The sequence below is a fragment of the Equus caballus genome, chromosome 10 (genome assembly GCF_041296265.1).
Source record: "Equus caballus isolate H_3958 breed thoroughbred chromosome 10, TB-T2T, whole genome shotgun sequence".
Taxonomy (NCBI): Eukaryota; Metazoa; Chordata; class Mammalia; order Perissodactyla; family Equidae; genus Equus; species Equus caballus.
The window spans coordinates 80,155,001-80,171,974 of NC_091693.1; the positions used below are offsets into that span (position 1 = coordinate 80,155,001).

General features: G+C 40.8%; 1 protein-coding gene across 15 annotated transcripts in view; it reads left to right on the forward strand.

The window, feature by feature from the left end:
- NCOA7 (nuclear receptor coactivator 7) overlaps positions 1–16,974 on the forward strand; it is a 146,986-nt gene that overhangs the window by 27,759 nt on the left and 102,253 nt on the right. For all 15 annotated transcript variants that reach the window (XM_070223759.1, XM_070223754.1, XM_023651021.2 and 12 more), the window contains one exon: positions 4,976–5,089. In XM_070223759.1, coding sequence (XP_070079860.1) covers positions 5,040–5,089 — 50 coding nt within the window. In that variant the 5' untranslated portion in view covers positions 4,976–5,039. The remainder of the gene's footprint in view (positions 1–4,975; positions 5,090–16,974) is intronic.

The window sequence follows — 16,974 nt, forward strand, 5'->3', positions numbered from 1 at the left end:
TCTGACCTTGGTTAACACTGAAATTTGAATATCCTTCCTCTGTTTAGATGACAATGTGGCTTTGAGAATGACTGAACACCTGTTATATTTCTGTATAAGTGTAAGTATTTTCTAGGAGGAAATGTCTGCATAGAAGAGTACATTTTGGTGTGTTCCTTAAGTGGCCAAACTTAGTGTGACCAAGGCTCAAAACATGTTCTTGTTGTTATTTCATTTGTATAATAAGAAACATGTTGTGGGAAAACACTGGCTAGACATCGTGGGTATGCTGGTGTTTTTCTAGTCTGGAGTGGATATGCTGAATGTCCAGGGAGTTGCAGTGTGTTAGATGTGAAGCCAAAAAGCCGCCCTGGGCTGTGTGGGTCCACACTGATTTCGTGTAGTTAGGGAGTCTCCAGTAGCCCTGTACTTCAATTCCTCCCAAGTGGTGCCGTGTTCCCAAACAGGGAGCGCTGTGCTGGTAGCACAGAAAATACTTTGTCTTCAACACAGTCCTTATGAGGTAAGAATTTTGTATGTGCCTTTTTTACTTGAATAATGAACTGAATTTAGGTTTAAATGGACTATCCTGATTTAAGATTGCAAAAAGAAATATTTAGATAGGAGATTCATCTTGTGCTCCCTCATAAAATTCTTTTTGGTCTGTAATATGCCGTAAATGCAGGAGACTCTTACAGCTCAGTATTTGGATGAGTCTAGAGTTTATCGATGTGAAGAAAGTCAACAGCAAATGAAAGAAGGGCTTTTAAGGAGCCCATTATAACCACTTATAATGGAAAATGTAGTTCCCATTAGAGAGTGATTTAAGGAACTCTGGTTCTTCACTGAAGCGTGAAGCTGCTGTGGAGTGCTCTGTGCAAGTCATTTTTATAGCATGCTTTGCAGATCTCTTTCTGGTTAATCTGTTGGTGTGTCTAGACCTGAAAGGACTGCATTTGTCTGTTTAAGGAATATAAAAATTCCCAGAAATTTAAAAGAAACCGAAGTTTAGTATATTTTTTGTTTATCGAATGGACTATGGGGGGGTGGGGGGTGGGAAAAAAGCTTTGCCAGTTCTAAACAGACACAGCAGCACCAGATGTCAGTTCTTGGATCATTTCATCTTTTTCTCTTGTGCTTATTTTTGTCAATTTTTTTCCCACTAGAGCCAAATATTAGCTTCTGGCTCAGCTTGCAATATAAAAATTTTCCAATTAGATTGTTATGACTTCATTTTTATTCATGAGGGGAATCTAATAAACAGAGATCATCACACATGGCGGCATGCAGGAGAGGAACTTTCCAGCCCGCCACCTGGCCCAGGGCAGAGCTGAGGGCTGCGATTCTGATCCTTTCTGGAGTCCACGTCTGGCTGGTTTGAGTCGACATCCCCTGTCCCCAAGTAATTCTTATTTTGAGACAAATCCTTGGAGTTATAGCAGTCTGCCGTATAATTGACCTTACCCCAAGACTAGATTATTTCTTGTCTTTAATTTGCATGGATTTTCTGCCTCGTTCTGTGCTAGGTATTTAGGGAAGTGTGAAACACGGTGGTTTTTGACTTGGAACTTTTGGTGTGTTTGGGGCTGCGGTGGCTGAGTGAAGTGGCATTGTCACACATGTATGGTTAAGAGCCTCACTGTGACTGGTAAGTGACATGCAAAATAAGCTCCTGACAAAGAGAGAGACTGGCACACGAGTGGTCAGGGAAGACTTTAACGCAGAACTGGGCCCTGTGCCAGATCTGGTCAGAAAGAGGAGTGTAGGAAAGTTAACCTTAAGCTTAGGGAAAGAGAAAAGATGAAGGTGCAGAGTTGAGGAGCCCATGGGTTCAGGCCACAGTGTGAGACTGAGCTTACGAGAGTTGCATACTCAGCCACTGAATTTTCTTTCTTTTTTTTTCTTCTTCTTCTTCTCCCCAAAACCCCCCAGTATGTAGTTGCATATTCTAGTTGTGAGTGCCTCTGGTTGTCCTATGTGGGATACCGTTTCAGCATGGCTTGATGAGTGGTGCCATGTCCCCGCCCAGGATTCGAACCAGCGAAACCCTGAGCCACCGAAGCCAAGAGTGTGAACTTAACCACTCAGCCAGCGGGCCAGCCCCTTATTTTTCTTTCTTTCATCACCCAAATTCTTGAATGAGTACTACCCTCATTCATTGAGGCATGACTTCCACTCCCACTACTCCGCTGATGTCCTGTTGGAAGTCCTCAGTGACCTGTGGCCAGGTACATTTGTCTTAACTTGCAGAATCTACACTGAGGCATTGGATGCTGTTGATTCTAGATGACTTTTTCTAGCTTATGTCCAAGTCTGGCTCCAAAGGTTATTGAGAGGCATTGAAGTGTGTGCCACACTGGACTTAAATCCCTGCTCCACCAGAGCTGGTGCTGTTGAACTAGGGAAATTAGCGTCTCTCGGCCTCAATTTAATGGAATTAAGGGTATCTAACTCATAATGTGGTTGTAAGGATTTAAAGAGATACAGGTGCAGGTGGATAATCTGTTGAAATAAATGACGTAACAGTAGGCAGCCATCATGCTTGGTTCCTTCCCTACCTGGTATACTCACTCTGCCCTTCTCGCCTGAATGTGTTGCGCCCTTTTCACGTCCATGCCCATGTTCAGGTGTTCCCTCTTTCTGGATTGCTGTCTCTCTCTCTCCTTTACCTATTGAAATCCTCACTACCCTGAAAGGTTTACTTTATCACTTCAATCAAGATGCAAGTTTGTATGTTCTGGATTCTCAGTATTATTCATTGGACAGCTCCAAGTTACTACCCGACATTTTAGTTATTTTCACACATCTTATTTTCCCTACTGGATGGTAAGCTCCTTGAGTGTGCAGCCCATTTCGGGGATGTGGAGATAACCAGTAAGAGTGGAGATTGTGTCTCTGTTGTTTCCATACAGAGCCTTGTGTGTAGTTGCCATGCTTCCAGGGTGATCTCATCATTGTATCAGGTTTTTTTTCTTTTTCTTTTGTTAACTAAAACCATATGCTGATAATTTCTAAATCTTTTTTTCTAACGCTCACTGTACTCCTCTGCTTTAGACATAATCAAACGTCTGGTGAATGTCTCCAGCTGACTATTACACTCACACAGTTACTGCAAAGGCAACATGTCCAAAACTGGTCTCTCCTCTGTTTCTGCTCCGTGCCCCGCCCCGCCCCAGCCTGCCTCCTTCATGTGGTGGTGTCATATCTGCTGTCACAGTCTACCTGGTCCCTGAAGCACAAACTCGGAGGGCATTCCTCATTCCTTCCTTTCCCTCATTGTCTACACTCATGAGTCACCAAGTCTCGACTCATTTGCCTCCTAAATATTTCTTGAATTCATCCCTCCACTTTCTATGTCAAATACTGCTGCCTAAGTATAGGCCCTCCTCTTAACCAGTTTCACTGTAATTTCTTTCTAATGGATCTACTTTACCCTGTTCTTAAGCTCTCAAGTCCATCCTCGACAATCTGCGTATCACACTCTGTCATGGAAAACCCTTTGGTGGCTTCCTTTCATATGCTTCAGGGATGAGGAAATTGGTTTTCTGTCGTGAATCAGCTCCGATCAATTTGGTAATGGCTGCTGTGAGTGCTGTTTCTGGGTTCAGCATGATCACTTAGTGATGTCTGACATGGGTGCAGCAGAGGGAGTGGGCAGCACATAATGCATATATAGGATGAAGTGTAAGCTTGTTAGCATGGCATAGAAGATCCTCCATGGCCCTAATCCTGCCCAAGTCTTCATCCTCAGCTCCCAGTGTTGCCCTCCTTCACATTACATGCTGGGCCAGCAGGGAAATATTGTGTCTTCTTGCTTTTGTTCAAGCTGGACCTACTTCTCTGTACCCTTTAACTGGGAAACCCATTCTTATCCTTCAGATCCTGGTGTGTGGGGGGAGTGCATGGGGTGGGCTGCGTCAGGTTGAGTGTTCTTCCTCTAGGCTCTAATGGCACCTGTGCCTCCTCCGTAGCAATTCGTATCCCACTGACCTGAAATCCTAAGTGTCTCCCTCACAAGACGGTAAATTCCATTGCGGCACATTTATCTTTGGTATCTGAAACTTATCGCAGTACCTTTCATGCAATATGTATTGTGAATTAAGTTGTTTATTGAATTGAAATGAATTAGTAAATAATTTTGATTGGTGAACATTCTTGGCTTTTTCTTCGGTACCCCTTCAGGGTGAAAGGACAGATTTTAGGAGGTGTTAATGCTCTGCAGAAAATTTAGATTAGTGAATCAGACAGTAGGTAGACATTGGAAATTTTTGAGCAGGGGAGTGGCATGATGAAAGTGGTATTTAAGGAAGATTGATCTGGAGACAACCTTTTATTATAGGTGGAAACCACTACTGGGAAACATAGCTGAGGGTAGCTGGGGCAGCGGAGCAGGCGGGGCAGAGGAAAGCTTATGAAGCCATCTGAAGAACAGCTTCCTGAGGCTTCGTACTTTCATTTCCACATTTGCTCAAGTGGGATGTACTCGCTGGCATGTTTCTGAAAATAAAACAGAGTGCTGATTTATTTTTATTTTTAAAGAAAGAGCATTCTTGTAAAACACCTATGTGATCGACTTTTCACAATTATGTATGACACATTTGTCACTAATTACTTGAAAAGAGTGATTATGAGTGCAAAAATTAAAAATAAATAAAAAAAAAAACAATTAGCTTCTGCATGGCTAGCCTAAAATCTTCCAAAGTCAGTGGTTTTCATTTTAGCACATTTTGAAATAATTGTTATTTATGAGGAAAATACTTCAGTTTACTTTTCCAGCTGCCTTTTATTTTATAGTTTAACACCTCTATTCTAATTGTAGTTTTCCCCCCCACCGTGGGCATTCGTGTTTCATATATGACTCATATGGACTGTGTTTACTGGTTAAAGTTTATCTTCCATTTGCTGTGGGCCATGTAGCTTCACTCTGATTTATTCTTCACGTTGGTCATGATAAACTTCTAATGTTTAGTCACTTTGTTGTTATTGTTTTTTACAGGGTTATGATTTATTGATTAAAAAGAAGGACTTTCCCAAATACTTGGCACTTTTGATTGCATATTATGGATACCAAGGAAGAGAAGAAGGAACGGAAACAAAGTTATTTTGCTCGGTAAGCATTCGCTTTGCAAAATTGTATCAGTACTTTAAAAAAACGTTTGAGAGGACTTTGTCCGCAAGCATTACTTGGCATTTTGTTTTGTAACTGTTCAGAATCAGAGCAGGTAGCCAGGGGAAGTTAAATATAGTTTGTTTCATCCTTTTTGTTATTTCTATTAGAGGAATAACATTTGGTTCTTCTTGTATCTCTGGTGGTTCTCAGGTCAGGGCTGCTCAGGGAATCTAGCTGTCAGTATGCCCTGAACTGCAAATTGCTTGGAATCCCACATTTAGGAACTTACATTGAGTTTTTTTTTTTTTTTTTTTTAAAGATTTTATTATTTCCTTTTTCTCCCCAAAGCCCCCCGGTACATAGTTGTATATTCTTCGTTGTGGGCCCTTCTAGTTGTGGCATGTGGGACGCTGCCTCAGCGTGGTCTGATGAGCAGTGCCGTGTCCGCGCCCAGGATTCGAACCAACGAAACACTGGGCCGCCTGCAGCGGAGCGCGTGAACTTAACCACTCGGCCACGGGGCCAGCCCCTTACATTGAGTTTTAAATCCTAAATGCTTAGTTCCTGCTGCTCTGTAGCTTAATTGGTTGAGCTATAACTAAAAATCTATGACATATTTAAACCTCGTTACCTTGTGTGGAGTTTCTTCCTAAAAAGTATTTTTGTAGGTGGATGGAATGGATGAAATTCTACCCTTGGAGTCCATGTCATTTTGAAAACTGGAACTCATCCAACATGTATACATTTGTTGGTGTCTGAATGGAAGTTATCTAGTATATGGTTGGTTACTGTTTACAGATTTAAACATCTATTTGGCAGTCACTCGCTAATCATAATAAAATCAATAATATGCTAAAACATTTATAAATCATTTTGATATCTGGAATGTTTTCAAACTCAGAGTGAGAACCTAGACTTAAAATGATCATTATGGTTTTCCAAATTGAAATACTTCTTAAAGACTGAATTCAGCCTTACCACATCCCCAACCCCCTCAGTCTATGATGTTAAAGGTGCATTTCCTGTTTTTCAACTATGAACCTTGGAAACTCAGAACCAAAAATTTTTTGATATTTTTATCAAGAAATTAAGCTACGTTTTTAGCTCGTTAATGAAAAAAGGAAGGAAATGAACATTTAAGGAACTATGGGCCAACTAACTTTACTTATTATTTTATTTATCTTCACAATAAACCTATGCTGTAGGTTTTCCCCCTATTTTACCAGTGAGATAACTAAGACTCAGAAAGTGTTTTGCCCATTTTATTCAGTGTAAGAGTCAGTATTCAAATATAGGGTTATCTCCAAAGGGCCTGTTCCAATTAGTAATAGTAAACTAAGAATAAGTGTTTTTGGAAAGCAAGAGTTAAAGTACTAATTTTAGTGAAATGTTTTTCACTGTTACAACTACAGAGAGTAACAGGTGTTTGGGGAAGGAAGAAATTGGGCATCTAACAGGTGAAATATTAGAAAGATAGGACACTCAGAATAAATAAGCACCATCTAGTGATTTTTAAAAACATTTTATATTGAGATACTTGTAGATTTACATGTAGTTGTAAAAAATAATACAGAGAGATATTCTATATCCTTTATCCAGTTTCCCACAATGCTAATACCTTACGTGACTATCCTACAATATCACAACTAGGAAATTGACATTGATACAATCCACTGACCTTATTCAGATTTCACCAGGTTTACAAGCACCCATTTGTGTTTGTGTGTGTAGTTAATTCTGTGTAATTTTATCACATGTGTAGATTTGTGTGGCCACCATCACAATCAAGATACGGAACAATTCCATCCAAAAGATCCCATGTGCTACCCTTTTGTAGCCACATTCACCTTTGTCCCTCTACCTGCCGCTCCTGAAAACCACTAATCTGTTCTTAATCTCTATAATTTGTTATTTCAAAAATATCATATAAATGGAATTAATTATATAGTATGTAACCTTTTTCACTTAGTGCAATTCTCTTGGTGTCACAGTCCATTTGGACTGCTATAACAAAATACCACAGACCGAGAAAGTGGCTTATAAACAACAGGAATTTATTTCTCACAGTCTGGAGGCTGGAAGTCTGAGATCAGGCTACCAGCATAGTCAGGTTCTGTGTCTGGTGAGAGTCAGCTCTCTGGTTCACATAAGGCCATCTTCTTACTGTAACCTTACATGGCAGAAGGGTCAAGGAGCTTTCTCAGGCCTCCTTTATAAGGGCACTAATCCCTTCCTGAGGGCTCTACCCTCATGACCCAATCACCTCCCAAAGGCACCACCTCCTAATGCCATCGCATTGGACATTAGGTTTCAACATATGAATTTTGGTGGAACACAAACATTCAGACCGTAGTACTTGAGATCTGCCTGAGATGTTGCATGTATCAATAGTTTATTCCTTTTTATTGCTAAGTACTATGTCATGATATGAGTGTATCACAATTTTTTAACCATTCATCCATTGAAGGGCATTTGTGTTGTTTCCAGTTTGGGGCTGTTAATGAATAAAGCTGCTAGCATCATTTGTATACAAGTTTTTGTGTGAATGTAAGTTTTAATTTCTCTGGGATAAATGCCCACGAGTGGAATTGCTGGGTCAAATGATAAGTGCTTGTTTAATTTTGTAAGAAACTGCCATACTCTTTTCCGGAGTGGCTGTACTGTTTTACGCTCCTTCCCATCTGCAGTGTATTAATGACCCACTTTCTCCGCATCCTCGTCAGCATTTGGTATTGTCACTCTTATTTCAGCCATTCTGATAGGTATGCTGTGATATCTCATTGTGGTTTAATTTGCATTTTTTTAATGACTAAAAAAAGTTGAACGTCTTTTCATGTGCTCATTAGCCATCTATCCATCTTCTTCAGTGCCGTGTCTTTTTGCTGTGTTCTAATTGTATTTTTTTTATAGTTGAGGTTTGAAAGTTCTTTATACATTCTAGATACTAGTCCTTTGATATGTAGTTTGTAAATATTTTATATTTCTTTTCATCCTCTTAATAGCGTCTTTGGCAGAGCAAAAGGTTTTCATTCTGATGCACTTCAGTGTATTAGTTTTTCGTTTAATGGATTGTGCTTTTGGTGTCAAGTCTAACAACTCTTTGCCTAGCCCTAGGTCCTGAAGATTTTCTTTCATTTTTTTTCCCTAGAATTTTTAGAGTATTATGTTTTATATTTAAGTCAGTCGTTCATTTTGAATTAACTTGTATATAAGATGTGAGTTTAGGTCAGAGTTCTTTTTTTTTTTTTTTTTGCCTATGGATGCCCTACAGAGTGATTTCAAAAGCTAGAATAGTGCCTTCTCAGTCTGAATCCAAACTGATTCCAATAGTAAGCGTGACTGTTGGTTCATGAACAGCCTGCTCAAAGTTAACCACTTCTTGTTTCTAAGATGTAGAGTGAGAGGAGCCCCTTAAACTGAGAATACGAGATGAAGCTGTTCTGGAAGAAGAGCATAGTTTTTTCAACTCCGAAATGTAAAATTTGTCATGCTTGCTTTGCCTTCTAGTCGAAAGTATTCTAACAATGAAAAGAAAAACATCTTAAAATGAGATGTGACCTCAGGAGCAGAAAGATAGCAGGACAAGGACACAAATCAGTGATGCTATTAAAACAGTGAGGAAACATGATTAATTACTAGGAAATGAGAGAGAGAGATTGAGAGATGGTGGGGGGAGAGATAGAGAAAGAGAGAAAACAGACAAACCCATAGTTTAGCTATTATCATGAAATGGCAGCCCCAAAATGGTCAAGCTATTAAAAGCAAAAAGCAAACCAAAAAAACCTTCATTGTCAGAAAAGAGGCAACCAAAGTTATAAACCTTTTCAAATGCCTTCTAACCAAATTGTGGCATTCCGTAAAGTGGAATTACCAATAGGACCTACTTGAAAGCCCGTTTCTAACAACACAGGGCCAATTTCTCTGGGGCAGTGTGCTAAGGGCATTCCAAGCAAGATGTCCAGAGAAGAATGTCAAGTCAGGCCAAGGGGGAGGCCCAGCTGATGCAGTCACACCGCCGTACACAAATCTCTCTAAGGGTGCGGAGGAGATCAAAAGGAAGAGTTGTCCTGATTTCTACCTGCTACCACAATGTCTATCTGAAACCCTCAAAATTGCCTTTAAACTCTGTCCCCCCATCCCTTTTTCCTTTTGAGTAGTTAAATACCCTCTCTTTCCTTGGTGCGCTATTTTACCATGTCGTTTCATAAACATTGCATGATTGTGTTTGGTAAATAATCCTTTATCCATCTCTTTTGTTGATTTTCTCTCTCTCTCTCTCTCTCTCTCTGCGCCCCCAACCTCAGAATTGAACATCAAAGCAAAGTTAAGTTTAAAAGACCCTATTTTAATAATTTTAGATTGAAATGAGCAATTCGAGGAACACCCAAAACCTTCTCATCGTTTGTCTTGAAACATGCCTGTGTAACTCTAAATGAAGGGTGAATTAGTGTCACTGCTAAATAGATTTATTCTGGATAAGCCCTAAGGAGTTTTCAGGATCTCCTGGTCCTGGCCCATGTGGTTTTCAGGATCTTCAGAGTTGTTTTGTACCTGTAGTTTATTCTAGATCAAATAATTCATGGATACCTTTTCCCATATTTTTGCAAAGAATTTGTATATACAAAATTAGTATGTTAGTATGTTATATACATGTGTATTAATTCCTTGGTTCTTGACAGGTCTTGAAACCAAATGAACAACTGAATTATTTAAGCAAATTATGCCCCCTGTACTGTCGTCTGGAGCGATCGCTATTCGTTATGGCCCCTGCACTCTCCTCCTTCCTCTGTAGTCAGAAGGCGGTGTTTTCTTCAGTCCTGCTGCGCAGGGCTCTCTTCCCTTCTCATTTTGATGTTATTTGGCTTTCGTAGAATTTGGACCCATTTAGTGATTTTTGTCTCAATCTCTTTGTGCTCTTTATATGTTTGAAAATTTTTTAAAAACATATTTTCCAAGATCAAGGATTAATTTAGAATAGCAAAAATATATTTTTAGTTAACCCAAAGTGGTGTTTTGTAGGAGATTTACTTTTCCTCTCTGATAAGGTCTGAGAGAGCCTGTGAGTAGACATGAGTGATAGAGACTCATCAGTAGACTGTGCCTTGTTCACATAGGTCCCTCTTCTCTAGACTTGCTGGCCTCCTCCCACTCCTTCCTGGTTATTAGAAAAGCAGAACTGCCACTGCCACCCAGCCTCTTCTCTTACCCACCCGCTTCAGAGCCTGTGGCACACAGCAGGGAGGGGGATGCTGCTCATGTTTCCATCACAACCGACCACGCTCAAGGGTACAGAGTGTCGAATACATCTTACCCCCCATGCCTGCTCCCCTGACTCTTCCCACTCCTGTCCCCAGCCTCTACCCTGGCATTTCTTCAGCCTTGAGCCTCTGACCCATCAGCAGAACACCTAGCATTTGAAAAGCACTCCAGTGTATAATCTTGGCAAAGTTGTCTCAACTCCGTCACCCTACATATCTTCAGTTGTTAAATGTGGCTAATAGTAACCCACTAACAAGATGGCTTCAAAGAAGGAAGCATCCCAGCCCGAACCAGGGAGAAGAAGCCCAAATGGGACACAGCAAGGAGGACTAAAGCTGAACCAGATCGGTCCCTTGTCCACACCGATTGAGGTTTGACCCCTTCTTCCGGGAGGAGGATCTAGAGGTGTTTGACTCACTGGATAGACTTTTTATTAAATATACATAGTAAACTGTGTAGCTCCCTCACTCAAACAAAACCAAACTGAGATGGCTGTGAAGATTGAGGTAACTTTTACAGAATGCCTGGCACAGTGAGTACTCAGTCATTCCTTTAAGGACAAATCCGTCCTAACCTTATCTTCTATCCCTCGCTGCACCTTCATCTTCACCCCAAAGAATCCTCATCTTGACACCCCACTCCCATTCCATGAGCTGCTCTTGCTATTCAGATCAGGGAGAGGTGGGAGCAATTACAACAATCCAAAGTGAAATCATAGTTTCTCAAAGCTTCATTGTTATGAGCGCAGCTAGATTCTGGGACGTCATGAAGTGGAATCACATAGTCCAAAGTTCTTGGAGAAATCTGAGGCACCCTTTTAGTTACGAGTTGGGCCCTAAGCCCACAAGGGGAATTTGTCAAAGATGTGTTGGCCCCCTCCCAAGGCACTTCATATCTAGTAACTGCTAATCAGAGCCTCACCGCTGGTGTTGCTTGACATAATCTCATACCTTGGGCAGGCGTGCCGGAGACACTGACGCCTCAGCCCTCGGGGTGGCTGGAGACCCAGGCTGCTCAACTGCAGCCATGGGCTGCATCCTACCCAGGGTGCAGTAGAAGTATTATCCTCTTCCGTGCCTGCTTTGCTGTGAAAAAGGTTGAGAAAACTGGTCCAAGTTATCTTCATCCCACGCCACTGATCTATATACAAATTTTCATCCCCAAATATTGATTTGACTGCTGTGGAAATTTAGACTCAAATGGGTTGAGGTTGAATAACTTCCGTGAGATTATACAGCAGGCAGGTGCGGCAGCATCTGAGCCCAAGGACATCCTTCTCTTCTAGAGCTTACGCTCTGCCATGCTGCCCAGGGCCACGTGGCAACTTAGTGGTGGAAGGGGGCCTGTCGAACACAGGTTACCTGACCACTGCTATTCTCAGTGTGGGTTGAGAAGATTTCTGTGGGCAGTCCTAGCAGCTTACCATTAATGTGTACCATTGTAAATTAATTTGCGGAAATGCATCCCGGATTCTAAAGACCTAATTTATAAGTGACCTATTCCAAAACAATTTGTTTATAACTTGAAGACATCCTACCGTACATGTCTTGTCGACTTTACCCATCTGTAATATGGTTATGTCAGAGTATTAACCAACCAAGGCAGTGTGAAACATGCAGCCTGTATACCCTGCCTGTGTCGTCAGGGTTTTGCCTTAGTGATCCCCTTTACTTGCTTGGGTTGCGTCTTGTCTAAAAAGAGTAGTTGCCTATAATACAAATGAAAGCAGAGAGACATTTGGACGGAAAGCTTCAGCTTGCCCTCTTGGTCAGTACAGAGTCTAAGATCCAGTGGAAGGTGTCGCCTGCACACTTCTGGCGGGTTGATTGGCAGCCCTGCTGAGGACACGGGGAGCGCTCCCTGGCCCCGGCCCCCAGAGGCAGTCTTTGAACCCTAGGATAGAGCCAGCTCTTTCTGGTACGCCTGTGCTAGGAATGAACGTACTGCATGGGTGGAGTGGGGTGGCGTCAACTCTTGCCCTTCCTTTAATTAACAGTCCGTGGATTGTTTTTTCCTGCCGGCCAAGAGCCATTAAAGAAGGACCTTAGTATCCAAGATTTGAGGAGAAACTTGATTCTGACCCGTTGTTGGATTTGGATATTCTGTCATATTGCAGGTTTTAATGGAATTTATACATGAAGAGCAAATAAAACTGTTTTAAGTGCTTGGTAATTATACCTTCTTAATCTTTGGGTAATATTTTGTTCTCTAGGTTTCACTATGCCTACTGATTCTAATAAAAGTTACTAAGAGCATTTGTTAGTACTTTACAGGGTGCTTGCATGTGCCTGCCCTCACTCTACCTTCACCAGGATCCCGAGTAGATATAAATGCAGATGAGGACTCCAGAGCTCAGGAGGGTAAATAACTTGCCTCAAATCACTTAGCCTTTAAATGGAGGGTCTGAGCCCTGAATCCCAGTCAGCTTTGTTTGTTTCTGATTATTTCCTTCATTCCATGTTGTCTTAGTTTAAAGTGCATTAGGCATTAATTTTTACTTGTCTGAGAGAGGGAATTAGAACATGTTGTTAGCTTCATAATGTGATAAGTAGGAATAATTACTTTTGGTTTGGGGGTAGAATGTTTTGGTTGACTTTACTGGAAACCATATTTGATTTCAGTTTCTAAGAACCATCCTAGAGGATGCTGGTTGTTAAAGTAGTGATCCACAGCACTGCCCAAGGACGCTCTTGTGACCTTCATAGCTCTTATTTGTTTGTTAATGTGTTGACAGTCAATCTCCCCACTGACGTGGGCCCTCTGGACGGTGAGGACTCTGCAATAGTTCAGTGCTCCTTCTCTGTGCCTTGTTAAATAGTGGTTGGCATTTAACAAATGCTAGGTATTTTTTGACCAACTGACAGACTGAGAATATTTACAATATTACAATATGTAGGATAGAAATGGTTTGTGAGTCTTAATTTTTATCACTACAAATTTTTCAGTATTCAGCAATTTCATTAATCTTAAAAAGATGAAGACTTTTAAAACCATTTCCTATGAAAAAGTTTCTTGTGCCTTATTTGAAAATCTTACTCATTACCAATTAAATGAGCTGTAATGTTGTTTAAGGCTTATGTTTCCCATTTTCTTGATTGAGTTCAGATCAGGCAGCTCTTAAGGGAATATTTACATATTGCTTGTCATTCATTAATGGGAAAAACATCCATGGTCAAGTTTGATCTTCTAATGTTTTCAGGAAATCATTAACTCTTTTCTACAGATTAGAAAAAGCTTACAAACATTTAGACATTAACAGTTAGGCTCATGCTTTTTGCTTCATTTTTAGGCAGACTGAATTACTTGATTTGATTCCGGGTAGAATACTGCCTTTCAATCAGTAGGTTACAGCCCATTGGGGCATCCTGAAATCAATTTGGTGGCTAGGAACCAGCATTTTTTTTAGTGGAATGGAACAGATTAGTATAGACTAAGCTAGACTGAATAGAAAATATCAGAGTGCGTTGTATGTAGTCAGAATAAATAATATTTCATGAAGTTTTTGTTTTAAATATTTATAAGTATGTATATATTGAATCACAATTTAAAATTATTTTTTATTGTGAGCCACAATCAAAAAATGACTCATTGATTTAGAGGAGTCTTTGGTGGTTAGGCTACTGGGAGTGAGGTTAATTTTCCTCATTGAAAAACAAATTTGTTTGAAAATTGTTGATCTAGCACACATTAACCAATTGTTGAAAGACAGTTGTACATAAAGTACCTTTTGTATAAATATACTTTTCTACAGTGCAGTGTAATGGGTCCCTATAAAACTATGACAAGCATGTCTCTGTTTAACCTGGAATCCCAGGCTTATCTGGATTGTCCCAGATCTGGAGTGAGACCCAGTGAAGCTGTAACAAAACACAAAACCTAACAAAACCACCAGTTGGAACTATTGTGGTCACAAAGCTTGGGCAACTGTATGTGGGCCTCCCGCAGGTTTCTTCTCTATAGCGCTAGTTACTAGCTGTGGGGCCGTAGGTATAGTTTCTTTTCTCCAAAATGAAAATAATAATAGTACCTTACCTTATAAGATTGTTGAGAGGATTGACTGAGTTAAAATATACGAAGTCCTTAGAATAAGCACTCATGAAAGATAAGTACTAATGAATTTTAATATGAAAGCATGCTGCCTAAGTGAGGAATACAGAAATAAACAAGAAAGAGTAAGAATAAATACATAGGCACAAATTTTGCGTAAATTTTCAGGGAGTTTATATATCCTTTGAGACTTGTCCATGATCGTGCTCTAGACACAGCCTTCAGTGAAAGACTCAAGATTCCAGACTCTAAGACACAGAAAAGACTGAAGCCCATGAAAAGTAGATTTAAGTTACCCCTTCCTTTTTTAACGCTGTTGCTGACAGTTGAGGAAGACTTCAGCTGAACTGGCTCTTGAACTTGGGCTTAAACTTGGCCCTATCAGCCTGAGATACTTTCATTACATGCATTTGAAACCTTTCATTTTTGCTGGTACAACAATTCCTCAGCAAGAGAAAACTGAGTTCTGAACCAGAAAATGCTTTGTGCTCACAGCTCTGACACTTCGTTGCTTGTGCTCGTAGTCCAGCTGTTGGTGATTTTGGTAGAAAAGTTCCTCTTTTCCCCTGAAATTTATGTCTGAAAATTCCAAGAATCGTTACCCCCCCTCTACCCTCATAAGTCAGATGCTAATTGTGTACCCTCCCACGCATCTTCCCAGATTAGTCTTCTGGAGGCACAGTTCAGATATGACACTTCTGCATCCCAAATTCTCTCAAATTAGAGGTTTTGCACAAGATGGCTCATTCCTACCTCTGTCTTTATCTCCTACTTAGATTTTCTGTACGTCTTACACTTTGCCCCCTCAGAACTTGCTTTCATTATACAAAGAACTGCTCTTGACTATTCTCTCCTTATGTACAGTGATGGCAGACCCATCAGTCTGGCAAATCCATCTTAAATTGTGACACTGTCTCCTTGAGACCTTTACTATTTCATTTAATCCTTCACCCGCCTCCGTCATCCCCCTCTCCCCCCACCAGCATGTGCGAGCACGCATGCACATCCACACACACACACACACACACACAACAATTAGATGTGCCCTTTCCTGCCACTGGGCTCAGAGGGCATTGCTAGGCTTCCTTCTCTTGGGGCCCTTAATACAGTCTGTCTTTGGATACACCCAGTAACACTCTCATCCTCTCTGCCTTATTTCTCTGTTGTTATTTATTGTTAGTTCTTTTTCATTTCTGTATTCCTCACAAGATCTGGCTTAGTGCCCTGCACCCAACAGTCATTCACCATGAATGATAGCTAACATTTGGTGAACATTTACTATGTAACAGACTGATTTGTCTGCTCATGTAATCTAACAATTACTCCATGAAATAGGTCCTGTTATCATCCTAAGATGTTATGTAACTTGCCCAAGGTCACATAACTATGAACTGGCAGATCCAGGACTCAACCCCAGTTGCCTGATCTCTTAGCCTGTGCTCTTCATCGTTCTGCCATATTCTTCATTAAACTCTGTTGAATTGAGTTTTATAGACCCTTATCAGTTATCCATACTCACTGATCTAAATGATTAAATGTATTTAAGTATAAACTGGTATTTTCTGATTTTCACTATGAAGATATTCTTAGGAACTTTGGAACAAGCTAGGGAATCTCTGCTCTTTTGGGGAAACTTTGAAAGTCCCTGCATACCAAAGAAATGTCAGCCATCTCCTGACCTTCCTCTGTAGTTCTGGAATGTGGCAAGAATTCCCCTATTAGAGTATTTCCTCTCTAGATTCAGAGCTGGAGGCCTCAACAGTTGAAGCACACCTCACTGGGCACTTCCGTTGTAAAGGTGATGACCTGGTGCTTGAGCCATGGGGCATGGGTTCATGTATTTTTACTTCCCACTTCCTGTTTCCTTCATTTACCATTCAAATAAAGTTTGCATAAACAAAATGGTTCACCTTCCATTTTTTCTGCACTCACTTTATGGTCCCTTCTACCAGTGAACATGCGGCAGGCCTGCCTGCCTGTTTTAGTTTTTTGCTTCTTACACAAGTGGAGACAGTAGTGAAAAGGATACAGGCCAGGTTTAAAGAGACTGAGCCAGACACAGGGTGGCCTGTGGTTTGCAAATGTGGTTCAGCACCAGAGAGAGCAGACAGATGAGTAAGCACCGTAGCAGGCATCCGAGTGTCCTAGACACAAGAAGGGAAGATGAGGTAGTTGGGTTGGGGGACCTCGTGAGTCTCTTCCCAAAGCAAGAGAGGATGTAGCATCTGCTGGGGCAGAAGGTGGTGGAGAGCAAGGAGGAGGTCTTCTCTGAGTAGTTTTATTAGAACCACGCGACTGATTTCACTTGAAGAAGAATCCAAGATGACTTTGAGGTGGGGATCTCACAGAGTGAAATGAGAAATGCAGCTTGAGAGTTGTGAGACAAGAATTGTTTAGGTGTGAACAGAGAATATGAGATAAATATAGAAGAACGAGAGAATAAAAATATGGATTACATCAGGATTTTAAAATGGTATTCAGTAGTGTATTTATGGAGTACTTGACAGACTGGATGGCCAAATCATGACCCTGTGAACTTAGGAAGCAGTTAAATTAGAGGCCAGGTATTCATGCTTTAA